At 32.4% G+C, this 23,716-nt stretch overlaps 1 protein-coding gene across 1 annotated transcript; it reads right to left on the bottom strand.

Annotated features, from left to right (window-relative positions):
• Positions 1-1,736: 1,736 nt before the first annotated feature.
• Positions 1,737-13,639, bottom strand: LOC132738559 (uncharacterized). Its single transcript, XM_060726068.1, has 5 exons — positions 13,488-13,639; positions 6,554-6,634; positions 5,996-6,050; positions 5,279-5,392; positions 1,737-2,156 (listed from the first exon to the last, which is right to left on the bottom strand). The coding sequence occupies exons 1-5, from the start codon at positions 13,512-13,514 to the stop codon at positions 1,873-1,875; spliced, it is 561 nt and encodes a 186-aa protein (XP_060582051.1). The 5' UTR covers positions 13,515-13,639; the 3' UTR covers positions 1,737-1,872.
• Between the last annotated feature and the right edge of the window lie 10,077 nt (positions 13,640-23,716).

Raw genomic sequence — 23,716 nt, forward strand, 5'->3', positions numbered from 1 at the left:
ACTTGTGCAGACAACATGTTAACTTGTCAAAGTATTACGATGACTTGTAAAAACGACAAGTTAACTTGTAAAAATTTCATGACGACTTGTGCAGACAACATGTTAACTTGTCCAATAATCGTGATGACATGTGCAAACAGCATGTCAACTTGTCGAATTTTGCTGATGACATGGGCAAACAACATATTAATTTGTCAAAGTTTCATGATGACTTGTGCAGACAACATGTCAACTTGTCAAAGTATCATGATGACTTGTTAGAGTTTCCGTATTTTATCTTTTATTTTTTTAAAACGAATTTAATTTTGTAAAAAATTTATGGGACTTTGAGACAACGAAAACATGTCGAAAATCGTGTTTGACTTAAAAATTCTACTTGTCAAATTTTTTGGGGTTTGTGCATTTTTGCAAGGCAACATTTTAATTTTGTAAAAAAGTTTCATGATGACTTGTGCAGAAAACATGTTTACTTGTCAAAATTTCATGATGACTAGTGCAGAAAACATGCTAACTTGTCAAAGTATCATGGGCATGTCATCACTATAATTCGACAAGTTTACATGCTGTTTGCACAAGTCATCATGATACTTTTACAAGTTGACATGTTGTTTGCACAAGTCATAATGTTACTTTGACAAGTTAACATGTTGTCTGCACATGTCATCATGATTATTTGACAAGTTAACATGCTGCTTGAACAAGTATTTTGACAAAGTATGATGTAAATTGCATATTTTAACATGCTTTAACGACAAAATAGTATCATCATTTCACAAGATAGCAAAAACATTGATCACATAAGACAGACACGGCGTTCCATAACTACCGAGTTATTAACATTTTCAACAGAAAGGTCCCCAAACTATTATACAATTTTGTTTGTATTGTTTACGCGCACGGTTATATAGAGATTTCTATTTCTATAATGAGGCCCGAACCAGGCATTGTTTAACTACTTTTTCAAGTATTAAAAGTGCACTCGGCTGAATTTTCAGAAACAATATATTTCGTTGCCCTATGTTTTATACGAATTCTATACTTAGAGTGATGGCGCTAACACCTCAATTATTAATAAAAGCCTCTATGTCATATCTGATAATTGTTGCAAGAAATGAGTGGCCGTCGGAAAAAAAATGCTATCAAGTTCAGTAATATAAAAAAAACTTTTAAATATTTTACGTTCGCAGAGGTGATTGTGCATTCTATAATCTATTATTTATATGTTTTTGGGCAAGCCGATTCTAGGCTATCAATCCCAAATATACCATTGAGTATATACATCTATATAAAATATAAATTATGCAAGAATCATTTAGTTTTGTACCTAAATTATTGATATTTAGAAGTTCTACTCAAACGAATAAAATCTACATACAATGATGTATGTATTTGTTTAAAAAATATGACAATTGTGTTTTTGTAGCTTAAACTCAAACTTTAGCTCGGTTTTAAAGGTAGATTAACTGCAATGCTTTCCCGCCAAAAAAATCTAAAATCGGCCAACAATAAATAGTTCATTTCCGGAACGTTATTTTTCACAATATTCGGTATTCAATAATTTTAATTGTTTATAACCGGAAGTTAGTATAAAGCGATAAATAGATGAGTGATTGTAAATCTCATGTCAAAGATTTTGAAAAAAGAACGTTCTGAAAGTAACCGATTTGCTATTGGCCGTTGTTGGTTGGAAAATATTTAGGTTACAGGTATTGTGATATAGAAATAACAACAAAATGAATGCAGCATTTATTTATTATGTTCTGTCGATAACAAAATGCAAGGTAAAATCAGCACAGCATCTCAGTGTTTGATAATTGGGTTATTATTCTGATAATTTTGTCACATCATCATCATTATGAACATTTATGAAATTTATCCAAATATTTCGCATTTTCGGAAAGCAACTTTATACATAAGTGATTGTACTTTGACAACACTGTTAAACAATATATTTTTATCAGCTGGTTCACTATATAGATAGCAAGTATCGTAATAATATTCATGATACTGATAAAATGCAAAGCATGTTGGATCCATTTTGCACAGTTTTATGCACTGATTCACAGCGGAGGTTGATGTAGTCGTTGGTTGAATGTTTTTGATTTTGTAACCACTTATGACCAAGAAATATTCTGTATAATTATTGCAGTCCATATCTAAATAAAGACAACGTAAAACAATTTAATGTATACGTGGTACAATGTATATGTGGTTGTTGTTTTGTTTTAAATCACAATAACACACTGTAATAGTAATGTAGCTTATTCCCAGCTTCAATGGTTGGGTCGATCTCAGGTGTCTCTTTTGTTCATTATTTCAAGCCAGAGTACATGAGTAGAACCACTGACTCTCCAATACCTAGATGGATAGCTTTTTTCATATGCAAAAAACAAGATTCCTAGCTGGATTTGAACTCACAATGGTGAGGGGCAAATTGTTTGAAGTTTACGATATAAAGAAATATGGTGAAATGTCTTATTCAGTAAAACAACCAAACAGCATGCCCTAAAAATGTTATATACATGTATAATGAACTTGTAAATCACTAATTACATGTATTTATTAAAATAGATAAATATATATTATAAAATACCTGTAACACTACCATGTTAGTTAGCTATCAAGGACAAAAACATGAATGCCTAATCAAAAATACAAATACATGTACTATCCAAGTTCATATTATTATCTGTATACCACCACAAACGAAGTTTAACGAATGTGTCTATAAAGGCCTCAACAGACGGTAGGATTTTGAAGTACAACACCAATTAAAACTAAGATGTACAGGCAAATCTTAATGTGTGAAGGCTACTGAATTCTAGATGTAAGGGATAAGACATGTTCTATTTTAAAAATCTTGTCGAACAGATTTCTACAGACCTCTCACAATGACAAGTAACATATTACCAAATTATCTCCTGATAATGGGTGTAATGAATGAAATTCCTGAACAATTAGGGCTAAAAGGTAAACATAGTAGTAAGATGAGGGAGGTAAAATGATGTTGAACAAGCAATTATCAGAGTATTGCAAGCAATCCATAAGTCCCCTACCGGTAAGAGCCCAAGCAACATTCTGAAGGGCCATTGGCCATTCACTTAGGTTCCTATTTTAAGTAAATTTGTTGAAAAAGTTCTTTAAAAGTGATCACAGGAAACAGTTTTTATGTACAGACAGACGGACTGAAGGACACTATCAAGTTATTTTTTAAACATCCCTGTTATCAAAATATAACATTTTTAAAATCCTATCATGATTGAAGAAGTTGGAGTAAAAATTACCAATTTCTCAAAAAAAAAGTCTAAGTTCAAAAGGGGCATAATTCTGGAAATAGTCTTGCTATAGTATTGAACACTCATAAATGTTGAGTGACAATAAGAAACATTTGTATGAAGTTTGAAGTAGATACATTCAGAAAAAGAAGTTATTAAAAAAACAATGTTTTTTTCATGAAAATTTTAAGTTCAAGGGAGGTAATTCTGATAAATTTTGTACTAGAGTTGTAAACCTTGTCACATATGATGTGGTTGATGACAAGCAACTTATATTTAAAGTTTGAAGAAAATACCTTAAGAAATAAAGAACTTATAGTGAAAAAACTTAAAAACTAGAATAAGAAATCTTGAAATTCAGTCTATTTGTTGCCATAGCAACCAGAATTTTCAACATAGGAAGATAAGAAAAGGATGTGCATAATTTCCATACTGCCATCTACCCATATGTCAAGTTACCTAAACATATTTTCAGTACTTTTTGTGTTTTTGTGTGTTATCACTGGATCCAGGTTATGTGTAAAATTTGCCATATTTTCAGTCTATTTGTTGCCATAGCAACCAGAATTTTCAACATAGGAAGAAAAGAAAAAGACGTGCATAATCTCCATACTGCCATCTATCCTTATATCAAGTTTCATTAAAATATTTTCAGTATTTTTTGCGTTATCGCGGGATCCAGTTTTGTGGACGGACTGACGGACGGACAGACAGACAGACGGACGGAGGGTAAACCTAAAGTCCCCTCCGGTAAACCGGTAGGGGACTAAAAACTCTTCCAGAGACCCAAAGTTGTGTTTTGTTCGAATCCAAAATTATTCCGAAAATGATTATGTCACGGTATTAAACTGTTGGGAGGGATCCTTTTTAGGGAAACCTCAGATGATTCATACAGTGTAGAATTACCGTCTGAATGCTAGTGTTGTATTGCTTTGAAAATTGTACGTCTTACCTCTAATTAGTGTTGTACAGCTAAATCCTACCGTCTGTTGAGGCCTTAAGACTAAGCTCATTGGTCGGTCGATCGGTCAGTCATGTTTCATGCTTTCCGGAATATATATCTTTTAAATACTTTGTACAAAGATGGAACATTGTAAAATACAAGACGACTACGAATTCTACTTCAGTCCATTAAGTGTCTACATAGTAATTACCCCTTTTTACCGTAGTTTCAGCAAAAAGCGGTTTCCTGTTGATAATTCTTTACCTCATACAATTGTAAAAATGTTGATACGTTTCTTTTAAACCCCCCTTTCCGAAAAATCATACATTGATTGCAGTATTTTTTCCAATGATTACTTTTTAACGAATCTTAAAATAAAAGCCCAGATTTAATTTGGTGAAAGGCCAATAATTTTCACAAGGAGTGGCAATCCCCGATATTCTTATAAATAAGTGCTTGAAATGTTTTATTAAGTTCCAAGGTATTTAGTATGGGCATTTGTTTAATGAATAATAATTTGTTTTACAACAGCTTATTATCTGCTATATAAATATATAAAATATTGAACCATGTACCACGAATATAATGGGTCAAAACCAACATAATGGGTTTGCGACCAGCATGAATCCAGACCAGCCTGCGAATACGCGCAGTCTGATCAGGATCCATGTTGTTCGCTATCAGTTTCTCTACTTGAAATAGAGTTGATAAGCGAATAGCATGGATCCTGATCAGACTGTGCGGATACGCAGACTGGTCTGGATCCATGCTGGTCGCAAACGCATTACGTTGGTTTTGTCATGACGCGGCTCATGTAATTATTTCATGGTTTGCTGTTATGTATGATGCTCAATACTATCCAGGTATTGTTGTGTATTGTAGACTTTCCATTATAGACAAATTCATTTTAAAAGACGAGAGGGGTTGGGGGTTTTTTTATTATATCTTTATAGAGCTACTGCAATTTATATTATTCGAAATTCTAGCTAAGCTATTTTGACAGTGTTTGTATATCATATTTCATATATATGGAAAAAATAAGTAAATATATAATATTCACCTTTGGATGATTGAATTTCACAATCGCATCGTGGTCCTTTTAAAGCATATCCATCGCAATTACATGTTGTACCTTGACCTTGTTGAACGCATTGACTCTTTTGTTCACAATTACCTTTGACAAAATAAAGTAAATTTAAAAAACGAAAGTCAAGGACTTTATCATATATGTTTTGATATTTCCTTTTAAGTTAAACATCAGTGCAACTTTGACTCTTGATATCATATTGTTGACGAAAAAGATAAGATTGACTATTTTAATGTATGTTTTGTTTTCTTGACAGTCCATTTAAAATTCAGAATAAATATGATTGACAGTGATACTGGTCAGTGAACTGAACGTGTACATAGAAAGTTCGGCAATATACCGGAGTGTATTAACAATAATTTGCAATTTCAATTTTGATGAACAATGTTCTTGCTACAAAAAGAATAGACTTCAAGAATCATAATTAGTTAATAAATAAGCCGCGCTATGACAAAACCAATATAACGCGTTTGCGACCAGCATGGATCCAGACCAGCCTGCGCATTTGCGCAGTATGAATAGGATACACGATGTTCGCGTTCAGTTTCTCTACTTCTTATAGGGTTTGTAAGCGAACAGCATGGATCCTGATCAGACTTCGCGGATGCACAGGCTGGTCTGGATCCATGCTGGTCGCAAATGCGTTATGTTGGTTTTGTCATGGCGCGGCTCAAATGTTTAATGATTTACATCCTCGGCAAAACTTGTTTCCTTCTTCTCCAACACATGCTTTCTCTGCTGGGCACTGAAAACAACAACTCTTTTATATGATTTGTTTTTCAAAATTAACGTTCGTGCTCAGATCATCATTAAAATAAAAAGTATTTATTTCAGGAAAAATGGTACTCCACAGAGAATAATTTTAGTTTAAACAAAGCAATTACTATCCGTTTGGTTACATTTCCCTAAGCAATGTTGCCCTTTTTCAATGTCTGCTGTCTCAGACAAAACTCTAAACTCGGTTTTTGGAATTTGCTTTTATGCTTAACATGAAGACAAAAACCCGATAAACCAAAGCAAAATAATTCCTTTTATCACGTAATTAAAATAATTTCTATTCTGTGATTATCATACATTGTTGATTACAATATGAAATTCTTTTGACGACTACACAACTGTCAAACCTAGATTAACCTATTGGAAAAATCTGTTCAATTTAAAATAATGAGACTATTATTTTATACATAAGTTTAGTTATAAACAAGTTTTAGAAGCAGGACACATTCAGTTAAATAAAACAAAACAAACGTTTTCATGAGTTGTACAAGCTGTCAGTTCACCACAGGCTGCGTCAGTCAGTTGTGCTGCACTTGCAATTCCCAGTGTAACCTATATATTTGAGACAAAAATGACGTCAGTTCAACATGATGTTTAATTTGCATATTGTCACACGAGAGGCGTCCGTGACCGAATAGTTAAGGTCATTGACTTCAAACCACTTGCCCCTCACTACTGTGGTTCGAATCCCATCTGGGACTTTGGATTCTTTCTTGTGAGGAGCTTTCAAAACGTCGGTGGTTCTACTCAGGTGCCCTTTGTACCTGAAATAATGCTCGGAACTGCATCTGAGGTCTTGCTTCACAAGTAACGCCGGAAAGACGCTCTATGACCTAAACGTTTTGGTGCGACGTAAAACAAACAACAACAACAAAACATACAAATGTTCACACGATCATATATTTATAGCCACATGAATACATATATATTTACGAGTATACAATTTCAATGTTTACAATTAAACTCTATAATGAGCTTTTTATTTTTTTTATAATTTCAATTCTATAATATGATAATCTTTGCAGATATATCAAATGCTAGCGCATTAGTTTTGAATACTGAAATTCACATTGTAAAAAATCATATTAATGTTCTTTTCTGATCAGATCATGATAAGTACAGCACATATCAGTAGAAAGATTTTTCGTCGTAAAATAAAAGTACTGGGATACAGTAGGACTGGTTATTTGTTCATAAGTGCGCATTGTCCTAGAATCACGGATCTCAATTATAATTATAAATGTAATATAAATCCGTGCCTGGAATTGCTTTAATTATTCACACTTTCTGGATGTTTTGTGATAAAATGTGTGTCTTAGCTGTCGTATTTTCTGTTATTTGAGAGTAGTACAAATATACTAGTAAACGAGTTAATAACCTGGCTGAAAAAATTAATTGAATGACCCCAAACCATCAGCAAGATCTATAATTCCCGACTATTTTGATGTCACTTAGGCAAAGGCAAGGTCAATGTGACCTTTATTGAAAACATAAACCCTGCTCTCATATGAACAGACTTCTATGTAGGATCTTCAACTTTCACATTTCTTCTGCTACGCTGTAATTTATTTGCCTATTCTAATCAGTCAGACAACAAGTTTTACCACTTAAAGATGCTGTTTTGTAACATTGCTTGCACGTTCCCTAAATGTGTACCTCATGAACAACTTCTCTTTTTTTCTTTTACTTTCCTTCTTCTTGCCCTTTAATTTCATGGCATATTTTTGATTTCCAGTTTTTTATAAAGGATTTATAACAAGTGTATAGTCATGAATGACGTCCAATCCCATACGTGACGCCATTTGTTTTAGAAAATATGCGTAAAATGATGTTTACAATTTTGATTTACTTTCACAGATGAACATTCAAAATAAATATCACGTCAAATTTATATCAAACACCTTTAAATCTATTGCCCCGCCCATGAATATTGAATGTTGCCCTTTTGCAACTTTAATCTATACGTTTTGTGTAAAGAAAATCCATCAGTGTTTTCCTTATGTATGGAACAACCAGCATAAAAAGCATGAAACTATGTTTCATTATTAAAAATAAATCAGCTTATCTGCTTTTTTCTGGATCACTTCTTGTATATTTCTGTAAAGTGGATTAAAGGTTTAGATCAATGGTCGGACAGGGCATACACTAGAATTTTGTTTGTTCAGTAACAAAAAATTAAAGATATATCAGCAATGAAATATTTTCATAAGATACTTGTACACTTCGACATTTCCATAATTTGCCCCTATCGGATTATCGTTTGTTGTTTGGATACAAGGAATAACAAATCGGGGGACATGGCACTCGTTGTCAATTCCTACACACTGGTGTCACAGCTGTTTGACACCGCTTAGAATAGTATTATTTCATGATCCCATACATTGTAATCTGAATCGATTCTTACACGTCAAGATAAAGATCGTTCACGCATTTTTTTTTCAAGTGTAGATTATTTACGCTGCCGATATTTGTATATGGCTCTTCTGTTCTACATCTTACTGTCACAAAAAAAAATGTTTTCCAACAATTTAAAATTACATATCAAACTGGATTATACTGTGTTAACATTGGGGCTCGATTAGTCTTTATACCTCTAACATGAAAATTTAAAATGACGTCATTTCTTGGCCTTTATGAGTGAGTTGCATACAGAGGATAACGTCGTTGCCGTATTTATTTTCTAATATAAATTACATGATACATGTTACTGATATGTATACATTCCATGACGTTAGTTTATACAATATGTTAGTAAATATGTTTTATGCCTTTGTTATTGTCGGTAAATAGCTTATTAGCTAATGTTTCTTGTAATATGTAAACCGACTTAAAATAAAGTTTCTTGTATCTTGTATCTTGTAATATGTTATTTTAGCACCATACGAAACGAAAACATATTAAGAACGGAAACTATCAATAAATGCGTTATCAATGTTGCCTTAAAATGCTTTGCCGGAGGGGGAACGTATGTGTAATGTAAAATGAACAAACATGTCATGAGATATTTTATATCTTTAAACATTTTCATGACTGTAATTAATGTATCAACATATTAAAGTTGCATGCCTTCAGATGAGAAAAAAAAAATGATTTCATAAGAAATCAAAAATATGAAAAGAAAATTTCACGGTCAATTGACTGGCATTGAAGCATAATCAGCAAAATAAGAAATTAGATCTACAGGAAATTAAATACCATTTTAATACACTAAAGGTAGAATTTTATTGTAAATCATAGTCGCAGATTTGAGATATGATTAACATCATAATTGGTTATATATTGATAAAACAAACCCGAAAGACACAGTTTGTTAATATTAACTACAATAAAATATGTAAAAGATATTTTCCATCCTATACGATGTGCCGAGGTTAGCTATTTTTATTATTCCAATGCTAAGTCGCGGTGGTGCTTTGGATAATCACTTGATACTGCAAACGGTAGCCATTTTATGATACGAAAATGCCTGGTTTATCCTACCGAAAAGATATGAAAATAAATTTGCAATTCAAAGTTTAATTCAAAGTTTGTTTGCTACATAAAGATAATCGATTTACTCTTTTTCTCTGCCTGATTGTAATGATATCGATGTGTTTTTTCGTCACGTGACAAGTGTACAGTGAGATGTAAAATTTTACCGCTCTGTGAAAAAATTCAAATTAACAAGTTATAAAGGACTTTTTGGATTACTAAATAGTTGAATGTACTTCTTGATACACCTAGCTGATGTCGAATAATAATAATAATACACCGGTTAATAACTCAACATCGGCAAAAACAAGGAAAAATAAACGTCCAGCTACCTCGCCTTTGTTATCGGACTACACGAGTGTTTCGTGCAATAATGTACATGGAAGTAATACATGTGTAGAGACCAAAACAATTCAGTCAACAAAGAAACATAGACAGCGGGATGTGCAATCCCAGAAGCATTTAAGATAATAACAATCATTGGAAAAAATAAATGCATAAAAATTGTAAATTTGTGTATGACAACTCACCCCCTAAACAAAACATGATAGACTCAACCAAAACAAGCGTCTGCTTCTTAACCTAACTATGTAGTTGCATGACCATGATTAGCAATAGCAAACCAAATTTAAGAGCTACAGCTATTGTAAAAATAATACTATGACCACAGCAGATTTCGTACGGCATATCTTTTTTGCAGTTTATGAGGATAATTGTTGGATAAATATAGATTTGCATATAATGTTATTAAAAATATAGAGCGATGTTTAGGTCAAATTGTTATTTCAATTTTACAACATATTGCAAATAGTCTCGACATTGAAACTGTCATTGCATTTCTTTTTTCCATACATCGTCTTTTTAGTAACAATCCGCTTTCCAGTGTAGTCTGTATGCTTATTGATAAACGCTAAATGTATGAACACAAAATTCAGCAATTTCAAATTTTCTGTTAGTTGTTACCTTTAAAGCTACATTTGATAAAGTTCATAAAAAAGAAATAGCTACATTAAATGTGTTTCATATCGACTCTCGTTCTTATTTTGGTATCCAGACAACCAAACTGAGTTTTATAACCCTAAAATTCTGAAACTTCATTGTGGCAAAATTGGAAGTACAATTTATATTTATTTCTCCGCCTTTGGTCGTTCGTACATCAATTGAAAATCAACAAACATATTTTACGTAGCAGTCTGAATTTAACAGTACATTTCCGCATAATGTCACGGATGTTTTTATACAAAATCGATCTTTTTTATGAGGTGATTTACCTTTTTGTTAACGACAGGGCAAATGTACCGTGAAACTAAAACAATAAAAGTTTGTTTTCACAAGAATTTCTCATATTTGCTGTGCAACAGATTTACCACTGTGACTTAGCACACGCACGAGCTAATTATACTTGTCTTCATCTGCATGTTAAAACTCGTATACGAACTTTAATGTTACTGTGGGGTTTTCCTTTAAAAATCATTACTTATGAGCAATTTTTATTGAGATTTACAACAAAACCGTTAAAAATATTAACGACACTATTTAATGCTTGGTTTTTAAGCCGACAGAAAAATATGTTTACATATTTTATTTAATGGAGATTTAAAGATATATTTAAATCAAATTTGATCTTTGAGAATTACGGTGATAATGGCTAAACATATTTTAAGAACACACAGCGAAGATATGTTACTTTTTAAGCTCATTATAGATTAACACAGTATGAAAACATTGTGTCATAAAATCTGGTGTTTTGTTTTTTGTAAAGAAAGGACCAAATCAACTTTATCAGTAATAGGGAATGCTTGCTTCATATAGTTTGTGAATTCCCATATCCAAATAAGGCATTTTTAGTAAGACTGTCCTAGATTTGAATAAATTCTTACACTAAAATTGTTAAATGAAAAGATAAGCATAGTATGTGTAATGTGTCTATAGAAATTTTCTCAATACGATATTTCCATAGAAACGGAAGAGCATTTAGTGCATGCGCATTCTGTACAGGGCAAAACAAGCTATAACAAAAGAACAGATTTAATAGTATTCAACAACTTCATTAACCCTTTGATATAATCTAGATTATTGACAATAAGTTAAAAAAAAGTTTATTTTGATAAATAACCGATGCAATTGAAAATTAAAGTAATAACTTTAACATTTCTGCAGTTACACAGTATTTCAGCTTCTTTCATATTTGAAGGACCATCTCTTGCATTTAAGTGTGCTGAAAAGTGTCACTTTGATATATCTGTTAATTTGTACAAAGGTTTACACGTGTCATTACTAAAGCAACGAACTCCTAGAATGTCGTGAATGCGAATTCACTGCCATACTTTTTAACATATGAGTGTTTTAATTAACGCGATTTGAAGTTATGTCACCCTGAAAACAGTATTTTTTCATGATTTAAAGCGGTAAATTCGTAAAATCTGACTTGCTACTTATAATATATACAGTATGATACAATGTATAAGAAAATATGCGGATTAACAATGCCAATGATCCGTACTAAAGTCCTCTGTTTAAAGTATCAAGAGACGGCTTTTTCATCAGAAATTTATAATGAAACAACAAGATGTTTAAAATAAAATTTTATTACACAACTAGAAGTGCAGACTGTCTTTGTTTTAATGAGGATTGGCAAGTGGGTAAGTGTCAAACATATGGACACGTGACCGGTTGTTTTTCAGCTAGCTTATATTATTCAACCGGTACGTTAAAGTGCCATGACATTTCTTATAGATAATCGTAATTTATCATAAATTTGATAAATTTTACATGTACCTATCTTATCAATGATGTTTGAAATTAATTTTGTGTGACAAAAAGTGTGGGATTCATTTGCCTAGATTTTGAAAATGTTTTGCGATAAACGTGATGAAAATGTTTGCTTTTTCGATTCCTATTTAGGAAATGTTCTTAACTTCTCGAGATTTTGTTAAGTAACTAAAACATATAGTTATGACCGTTTTGTATCACAGGCAAATCGGATAGAGGATAAAATTACAAAACAAAAACTTCGATTTCATATGTTACATAAATCTCTTTATTCTATACGAACTATTTCAAAAAGAGTAAAGTAGATCTTTCTTTTTTTTGATAATGGTAGAGCCGCGTCATGACAAAACCAACATAATGGGTTTGCGACCAGCATGGATCCAGACCAGCCTGCGCATCCGCGCAGTCTGAGCAGGATCCATGCTGTTCGCTATCAGTTTCTCTACTTGTAATAGAGTTGGTAAGCGAACAGCATGGATCCTGATCAGAATGCGCGGATGCTCAGGCTGGTCTGGATCCATGCTGGTCGCAAACGTACTATGTTGGTTTTGGACTATGTTGGTTTTGTCGTGACGCGGCTCATATATTTTCACATTGTTACAACAATTATCTTAATGATTTTCTAGTCCGACTTGGTGACGAAGGGAATTCTTACAATCATATGTGTTTTTATTACAAATGCAATTTTGGGCTCAAAGCTACCGAAGAATATTTTGCTTTTTTGTTCAAATTTATTTAATACACATCTTTTTATACCGTTAACTCAGAATTGTCTTTGCACTTCTACTACATTTCTATGTAGGGCGAACGCAGTTTGCGCGTGCACAAAAAATTTTACATCCGGTCAATTTTTTATAGCAACGGACTGCGTCATTAAAAGGTCTATAATCATAGTATATAGATCCTTAAATTTTACAAATAAACATTTTTATTTTGAAATAGCAAATATTTGGCAGATTAAAAATTTAAAATGTTAGAAAACATGATAACTTATTTCAATGGTTCTACTGACAATTAATTCTCCTATAATCCGCATCTTTTATTATATTTTTTATAACAAGAAAACAAAAGGTTAAGTTAATTTATAAAAATAAAAGTTCCTTATTAACAGAACAAGGTTTGACAAAGAACTTTTAAAGAAATTTGTATCAATAAAACTTACAATTATCCAGTATAAATTGCTTCCCATTGTATAGACTTTTCTGTATCACTTACACGATATTACATGAGACTTACGTAATGAAATGCGACGTGGCAAATACGCCTTTATTTAGATATTTCCTAACCAGTACATTGATTTTTACATATGACAAAAGTACTTTACATCATGTTAAAAATATTGACCAATATTTATTCATTTAAGTCACATCTGTGCAAAATTACGTATATTTCAACATAAAAGATAAACATTACATAATACATATCCTTAAGAAGAATAACAAGATACTAACGATATTTTACATATTTTGCAATTTAAACTATAGTCTGTTATATAACAAGCATGTATATGTGTATATATAAAATACATACGCACATACTTATATCTATGCAAATACATTACGTATTAAATAAATATTAAAACATCACATGCTACCAAATATAAAATCTGCCAACATCAACACCTTTAATAAAAGATCACTATATAAATACAGACTTTCAAGAAGTGTGCATTTTTATAGTAATATTTGTCAAAAGGCTATCTTTTGATTAGGAGTGGACTTATTAGCAGAATTACCTTGTTTATACAGAATGCAACTCAATTTAGGTTAAAACATGGTAGGTCATATTTAAACTGATGTAAAATACAGTCCAATTTTGTAACGAGATCAAATATATCTTAACAAGTCAATACAAAATTATTAAGAGTTTAATGAAATATTTGACTAAAGACATATCAATAATTTAAAGTCTATATTGTGTTTACATTTTCTATTATACAAAGTGTTATTTCGAAGTTTCAATATATTACAGCAGGTTTTTGCTAATGTACGTATCATTTCTGGGTGAGTAAACTGAAATTGAAACTTATCAATAACATGAATTAATTTAAAATTTGTATCAAACATAAATGCCTTTTAAAAAAATAGATTCCTATCAACAGAGTAAGTTGGACAGTAGCACATGGATATCTTTTTTAACAGTCTTTGCAAAATGGACACACTCTTTCAGATTCAGGGAATCTTTCATAAATTAGAGAAAAACAGAATCCCAAAATAAAGCCCAACACGACAAAATTGTAAAATGTTGCAGGCTCGGTTAGATTGAGCCTGTTCATGGACGGTACTGGAAAGTAGCCCCGTAGCACCGCTTAAGCAGAATTCAACATAACGCCAAGAATCTAGTCGAAGTGGCACCACGCCACATCTAAACCAATGACTGAAAAAAAAAACGTGACTCTAAAATGTTTCTGTACTGTATATAGGCTTTAAATGTAATTTTTTTATCTGTTCTGAAATACTTCTCATCAAAATCGGGAGAAAGAGTGTTCCCTCGGGACCATTAATCACAACAAAATTACATGAACATTGCAGATTGTGTGTGTACATGAGGGATAATGAAAAAGTGCAACATCCCTCATCCCCCAATTCTGACTAAAGTGGTACTAAACCTTATAAACCTATATGGATAAACTAACTGGAATCAATTATTTGTTTGCTTTTGTTTGGTTTTACGAAGCATCAACATAATTTAGGTCATATGGCACCGAAACAGGAACATTGATATTGGCTAACCTCGGGTGTAACAAATCAAAAGCAACACTAGTTGTGAAAACCGCCTCACCTACTGGAGTTAAGATATCTCCAGTTATTCGAACCCATTTAGACGCCTTTTGCGACCACACAGATTTGAACGACGGCTGCAATTCTGATGCCCCATCTCGTTAAGGCAACCCCTCAGCCACAAGGGAAAAAAGTCTAACGGGAGAACAAAAACTAAATTACACGAGTGTATAGAAATTATACGACAGCTTTATAAGATTAGTCTCTACCCTATGTTTTCGTCGATTGAGAATGTATAAATTTGAATATTTCAATCTATTCTGCAAAACTGCATGCAATAGCGTTTATACAACAAATCATTTTAGTCTCATGTCTGTCTTCAATAACAAATGGCGTGCCAGACAACGACTTATTTAGAAGAAAATAAAGATAATAATAAGAAAATAAAAATGTAAACCTTTAAACATATACAGCCATTAATATGTTACTCGTTTTAGCTGTTTAAATTGTCATATATTTTCTTAACTATTGCATGTTACCAAAAGACACTTAAAAAAATGCTCGCTATCTTATGAAATAGAATGACTTTAAAAAAAATAATTAAAAAAAACTCGCTATCTCATAAAATAGGATGACTTATAAAAAATGCTCACAAAATTGCTAATTATCTTATATATTATAGGATGACTTAAATAAAATTATCGAAAATCCCTCGCTGTTTTATGACCTAATAGGCAAACTAAAGAACATTTATGACTCTGTGATCGTTATATATTACAGAATCAGGGAGTGTAAATGGAATATAAAGACATAGTTTTATAAAATCAGTATGGATGCTCAAATAATATATTTTGATAGTCTAACTTGTCAGTCCAGTGTGCCCCCAAAACACACACTCTTAACAGCATCATAAGGACCTTCGATCACTTTAATTATGACATCACGTGTGACGTAACAATATTTGACAGTAACGATACATGGCATATTCTATACAGACAGAATTGAATGCACTTTAAAAAGAAAATATCCACAAACATCAATAATAATGCTTTAATGACATCCATTTACTCACAAAAAAATCAAAGTTGCTGATAATAAAAGCTGTCACATTATAATGCTATTAGAAAAAAGTAAGGCTTTTATAATAAAAATGTGACGAATCTTAAAAGATATTCAGACAAAATGAAACTAAAGAAATTTAAAAACACTTTAAAATTACCGAACAATATGAAAGTTATACGTATACTGTAAAGAGCCTGCAGAATATTATGACCGAAATATGTTATTTTAAAGGGAAATTTAAACGTCACGAATGTCATTGTCCTAATTTATAAATTACTAGGAATTCAAAGATAAACCATGTATCTTTTTACAAAAAAACCGCATGTTATGTATTATAATCTTTTCTTATTAAACAACATATGTGGACCAATAATTTACCATCTATTCCTTATTCAGGGCATTATCGCGTAATAATGCATTGGATCGATCAGTCTGCTTGATAAGAAAGTTTGCATTAAATAGTTATTACATCTAAGAGTAATATCTTATTAAATAAACTTAAAAAACAAGAACTATTAGATGAGTCAGGTCGCTCGACTAATTCAATATTTTACACAGATCAGCAAAACCAAATATGGGGAAAATATGGGGAAAGTACAATACATCTATCTAAGTATCAATATAGAAAACTAAAACATCTTATTCACCATATAACAAACACGTCAATGAATTTTGAATCAAAAATATTAAAGGGACTCCACTGAGGTTTTTTGACATGACGAAACTGGAAATATTTTTTGAGATTAATGCTCAGTTTGATGTAGGTCTAGATCAGTAACTTGTGTGCAAAATTTTAGATCATTCGCTTTTGCGGTTTATCCAGGACAATCATTCAAATTGTGAAAAATGAGCAAAATTCAAATGCGTTTAAACGCTTTTAACTCAAATCGTATCAAAAAATAGCACAAAAATACGCAATTCAGTTCAGTTTTTAGTATATTTCTGAATTATTTTTTGCATGTCTTCCTGTTTTACGTGCCCCAGCTGATCTGTGTAAAAGAATAATTTTATGATATTAGACTTTTGAACCTCAGTGGAGTTCCTTTAAAAGAAGTTTAAGAAAAAGTAAAAAGTAGTATTTCTTAAGCATGGTAAAAAAATAAAAAGGAGATAACTCTCCTCCTGACAATAAGTTCCGGATAAAATGTATATGTTCTAATTAAACAACAAACAAAACCACTATTCTTTTTAAAGTCTCACTTATAAAATATAAAAGAAATGTATAAAACCGTTCAGTAATGCACTATTAGGAACTATGAAATGTAGTGATTAGTACAAAATACATTTATACACTGTAAAACATTGAATTCTATACATTGGATTAAAAAAATTGTTTTTTAAAGAACAAAGTGTTTCTATATAGTTAAAATAAGACAAGTTAGTATTTAATGAATTTATATTTATCTCAAAATAAGAAGAGAAATTAACACATGATTTTTTTAGATAATTGTTTGCTTTGAAAGTTCTATGTTTTATGTTTGTGTGTTTGTTTGATTGATTGGGTTTTAGGTTAAACCGACACAGTTAATGTCATTAAGCTTTTGTTTCGAAACAATTGTGCTGATGTTACAGTAATATTTTCTTTGTGAATGCATCCGTCATTAAATAAACATTATATGCATTCAAGATGACATATCCTATACGTGTTCTCTTTAATTGCCGGAAAATTTGTTTGTTTGGATTTTTACACCACGTCAACACATATGTCAACTTAAAATGTTATGTAATGTTTTGTAAATGACAATAAAAATGAGTCAATTAATCCTAAAGTACAAGTTTATCTCTTTCAAATAATCAAGTTTTTTGATGAATTGTATTAAAGAGTTCTTTGGGTGAGTTTACATGATAAATTCTATTACGGGCCTGTGTAAAATCATGACATTCAAGAAGAAAGTGTTTGACAGTAAAATTTCATTTACAAGCCTACACAGAAAGGGGGCATTATCATTTGTGAGAGTAAGGTCGTACTTTTAGTGTGTCCAATTCGCATCGAAGAAGAACTATTTGATCATGGCGGTTTGACAGATAGAGATTGGGTGCCAAGAGAGGTTTATAGCGTAACGTTTTTAAAAACCGCATTGTCCAAATTTGCTTTCCATTCAGATGATATGAGTTTGCTTATAGCCGGTCTAAAATCACAAGCTTTTCAAGTTTTTTCTTTACACATATAGTTAAAAACAATGACACACCTGGGACAGGGCCAGTTTTGACCTCAGGGCTTTATTTTAACAATCTTTGTAGACACTTACTAGAAAATGTTTCATGCTTAATATCTAAACCCTAGCTATTCGGTTTTTTTTCAAAGAAGATTTTTAAGTTTTTGCTATACACATATTAGGAAAATCAATGTCTCCCGGGGCGGGGCCAATTTTGACCCTTGGGCTTTTATTCGAACAAACTTTGTAGACACTCACTAGAAGATGCTTCGTGCTTAATAACTAAACTCTAGCTATTTGGGTTTTTTCAAACGAGATTTTTTAAGTTTTTGTTATACACATAATTATAAGGAAAATGAATCACCCCCGGGGCGGTGTGCATTTTGACCCCAGGGCTTTAATTACAACAAACTTGGTAGACACTCGCTGGAAGATGTTTCATGCTTAGTATCTAAACTCTAGTTATTTGGTACTTTTCAAAGAAGATTTTTTAAGTTTTTGCTATACACATATAAGGAAAATCAATGACCCCCGGGGCAGGCCAATTTCGACCCCAGGGCTCTTTTTTGAACAAACTTGGTAGACATCCATCAGAACATGTTTCATGCCAAATATCTTAGCTCTAGCTCTTTGTGTTCTTTAAAAGAAGATTTTTTAAGTTTTACTATATGCATATAGGGAAAATCAATGACCCCCTGAAGCGGGGCCAATTTTGACCCCAGGGCTTTTATTGGAACAAACTTGGTAGACTTCTATTAGAGGATGTTTCATACTAAATATCTTAGCTCTAGGTCTTTGGGTTCTTTAAAAGAAGAATTTTTAAGTTTTTACTATATGCATATAGGGAAAATCAATGACCCCCTGGGGCGATGTCAATTTTGACCCCAGGGCTTTTATTTGAACAAACTTGGTAAACACTCACTAGAAGATGTTTCATGCCAAACATCTTAGCTCTAGCATTTTGGATAATTTTAAAAGATGATATTTAAAGTTTTTTTTTTCTTTTGGTTGCTATGGCAACCAGAGTTCAGCATGGAGTTAAATTCTTTGAACAATTTTCAAAGGTGACCACCAAAGGAACATTTCTGTGAAGTTTGGATGAAATCGGTTTATTGATTTATGAGATGTCACGAACGCCTGACGGACGGACGGACGACAGACGAAAAGTGATCACAAAAGCTCATCCTGTCACTTTGCGACAGGTGAGCTAAAATACCGTGAAACAGAAAAGATCGAAAAATATTGATATTCGTTGGATTTGAATTAGGTAAGCTGTTGAATTCTATTGATGTTAATAAATGATGCAGCGATATACCGCCGGAATGGGCCTGAGTCACCGAAACGACAATTTCCTATGTTCCACATTGTTTGGCAAATGCACATATAACCCTGATTTTTCGTTTTATATGAAAAAGAATATTACCAATAGATCCGACTTTTATTTTATTTCGAAGAGAATGAACACATTGATAATAATAAAATTATAACATTTCCTACTTAAAAAATACTTTATCGATATTTAAAAAAAAATATTTTTATGAACAGCCACTCACATGTCTGATAGAGGCTCCAGTATTCAACATTCCAACAGCTACGGCACGATCCTGCATCGACATTCGTGCCATGTTTTATGTTTTTTCACTTACAAAGTTAACAAGGATTTATGCAATGTAAAATTTAATACTCACCATGCTCTGCACGAACATTTCGTGCCAAAATGTGTAAAACGTGCCCTGTCTCCCGCGTGATAGTATGGAACCGTATTGAATTATTTTATATTCCACAAATCGGTAGAAAATGACACAAAAATCGCCTCTGCAAAATTGTAGAAGGATTTATTGACCCGTTATAAAAAAATCAAAATTTAAAAAGTGATCGGTTAGAACTTTTGTTAAGTGTAGTAGGTTTTCCACTTTTCTATAACTATAATTTTGATAGTGGAAAAAAAATATAATTTTATCGGTGGTTTTGTATTTGGTATCTCATAGTCAGCCTTAGAGTGTTGATTTTTTACAGGGTTGTAGCAAGGGTCCACGGGCAGGTTAGACATAAGAATAAGTAATAAAGTAAATTTAATATTGGAATCTTTTTTATGTATTTCAGGTCTCCAAGGCAAAAGACAGGTGTTATTCGCCAAAAGCAATGATTAATGCTATTAAGAAGGTCAGGCAGCAAGGGGCACACATTAAGATATGATAAACAAGAACAACAAGGAAAGGCTGCGTTTAATAAACGCAAGCCCCACACGACCCAGACTACTGCCAGATAGTAAGGTATTCCTGTGGCATCTCTGAATCAGAAGTTTAGTGGCAGAGTAAATCCCGGAGCTATCAGGTCTGGACCACCCTCAATGTTCACTCAAGAGGAGGCTCACTTTGTTGAACATTTAAAGTTTATGGCTGTTTGTGGATAGGTTACTGCAGGTCTGAGGTAGTTGATATAACTTATAAGTATACTATTTGAACAAGAGGACAACTGACAACCCGTTATCTTTTCAGTGGTATACCAATTTCATGTCACGTTGGCCGGAGCTCAAGATTCTGAAACCCAGAGGTCTAGAAATGCAGAGAGCAAAAGCAACAACGGTCAGTTGTGTATCCAATTATTATACAGAACTTGGATCTATTGTCACTAAATATAACCTCAATGAGAGACCAGAGAGAATATACAATGAAGACTAAAATGACCTCAGCAAATCTCACAGAAGCCCCCTTGTTGTTACAGGTATTCATTCTAATATGATATACTTGTTACAGGTATTCATTCTAATATGATATACAAGAAAAGCATTGCTGCAAAGCATCAAAGGGCGTCCAAGCAAGAAATGTAGCAGGTGAAGATGAACTGGTAGATATATGATGACAAGATATTCTTATAAACTTTTCAATGGTTAATTGGTTTTTACCAGAATTGTATATCACTTATGAATGAACGGACGAAAGACATTGTTCATTATCAACTTTGATTGGCATGCTAGAGATTAAAATATTACTTGTAATTTCTTTATGATCATGGTTATTAAAAGCAACGGATATACATGTATACAATCATTTATAATCCATATGTATAAGGCATGATCAACACCACACTTGTGTAATTGTCCCTTAATATGTTATCGCTATTAGCGAAGACCCCCTTTACAGGTATCTGTTCACACTTACTAACAATATGACACTGGTTATATTACCATGTTGATCATGTTGAGCATAATTGTTTATTATACAATAATTGTAATATCTATTTTAATAAAAAATAAACAGATTTTATGAATATTGTTTTCTTTTCTTGTTTGTGTTTTATGTGCTATTTTAATACTGAGTTTTTACGTTTACGACTATTTTAAGAATTCAATTGTCATATTGACCGCCAATTATAAGTCAAAATTCTGGAAACAAAGTGATCCCTCGGAAGCATTAATCACAACAAAATAACATAAGAATTAACATAAAACTTAACTGGAAAAAGTCAGTAAATTATGGTTAATCTTTCAATGTATCATATTGTTTATTCGTAAACCATATACATGTACATTTGTATTTTTCTTTATCATTTTTTAAATTATCAATCAATTGAATAATTCATAAAATCTAATTTGTAACTTTGAATAATTCTACGGCATCTTTACTAAACACGAATAACAAATTAAATAAAATGTTTTAAAGTTGAAAGTGTCATATTAATACCATAAAATGTACCTTTTTCTCAATTATTGTACATATTTATTGTTTTCATCTCATATAGATAAAATAAAACATGCTTTTGTTGTTGTTGGGGTTTTTTTTTCGAATTGTATGTTTATGTATAATAATAATCAATAAATTTGAGAGTTGGTCTGTGTTTATTAATTATTGTAACCAAACTAAGTGACAAAAATTCATTTTCAAAAAAGCTTATTTACCTGTAAAATATCTGTTCTGTTCTGTAACGATATCAAACATGTACTATAAAACCAGGAGAGACCGGACTACTATTCTTATGTTATTTTGTTGTGATTAATGCTTCCGAGTGATCACTTTGTTTCCAGAATTTTGTACTTCACATCAGTAGGTGTCAAGTGCCGTGTGGCAGCCGTAAAAAGTTGCCCCGTACTTCACTTCAGTGTTGTTATATTTTCTGGTCCTTCGGGATCATTGATGCCAACACTATTAAGTTTTGAGAATTGAGTACCGCTCAAGCCGATGCTAGGGGGCGTGAGGGATGTTGCACTTATTCATTATCCTTCATGTACAGACTCAATCAAACCGAGTCTGCAATTCTTATGTTATTTTGTTGCGATTAATGCTTCCGAGGGATCACTTTGTTTCCAGATTTTTCACCACCATAAGACGTAGTGCCCTGCAAATGAACCAAGTCTCTAGGTCAAAGGTGAAGGTCACAGTTAGAGCTCATAGAAAAACGCTTGTCTGGAGCAAAACTTCTACATGCATAGAGGGATTTCAATATAATTTGGGCACAAATGTTGGCAATCATTTGAGCTGAGGCCGTGCATAAAATTCAGGTCCCTGCGACAAAGCGTCAAGGTCAACACATCATCATGTGCATATCTCCCTACAGGTTCATTTAACAACACACAGTGCCAAGATAAAAAAAACACTGCTTGCTAAGAAAAAACAACTTATCCATTAATGCTACTTATCTTCCATCTAAAGTCGTAAAACGGGCGTTTTTTGTGACTATATGGAACCCTTGTAATTGGGAGACCATTAACGCCGCTTTTCCCTGTCACGAAGGTTTCATGAATTAACCGGTAATGAACCACATCTCGCGTAAGTCTTCTAAATTTCAAAAATTTTACTATTCATGTTATAATGTGAATTCTGCTTAAGCTCTGGTGCTAGGGGCTGTGGGCTGGTAACTGCATCTTTCCTAGTACCGTCCATGAATAGCTCAATCAAATCCGAGCCTTGCAACATTTTCAATTTTGCCGTGTTGGGCTTTTCTTTAGGGATTCTGTATTTATCTATTTTTATTGGGTGGTTCCAGTATTCCTACTTGATACTGTATAATCACCCTTAGGATATCTTGCCTGCTTTTTTAAAATTGTCTTCTGACGTCTTATCATCTGATATGCAGGCTTCATAACCTAAAATCCCCTTTCAAAATTCCATTTTATTTAGCTTCCGGGTCCATGTTTTCTCGTTTAGGGGCACATGTGATTCTTTTACTTAGGGAGCCATACGGCCGGTTTTTCATGGGAATGGCACTACTGTGTCACATGAAGGGTTCTATGATAATCGTGGGTATGAACACAACTGCAGATGTCTCGTAAAGTTCAAAAATTTCACCAACATTTTTTCGTCGTCTTTAAATGTTGTAATTTTCTTGCTTAAAGGTGGACAACAGACACTTTCCGTGGTACTCACAATAAATGTCATTTAAACAAAGTTAATTTTAGTAATAATTGAAATTTATTTAAATTCTTTGTGCATTAAATGTCAATTGATCACATAAAA

The sequence above is a fragment of the Ruditapes philippinarum genome, unplaced genomic scaffold, assembly GCF_026571515.1.
Source record: "Ruditapes philippinarum isolate M1 unplaced genomic scaffold, ASM2657151v2 ctg298_1_1_1_1, whole genome shotgun sequence".
NCBI classification, from domain to species: Eukaryota; Metazoa; Mollusca; class Bivalvia; order Venerida; family Veneridae; genus Ruditapes; species Ruditapes philippinarum.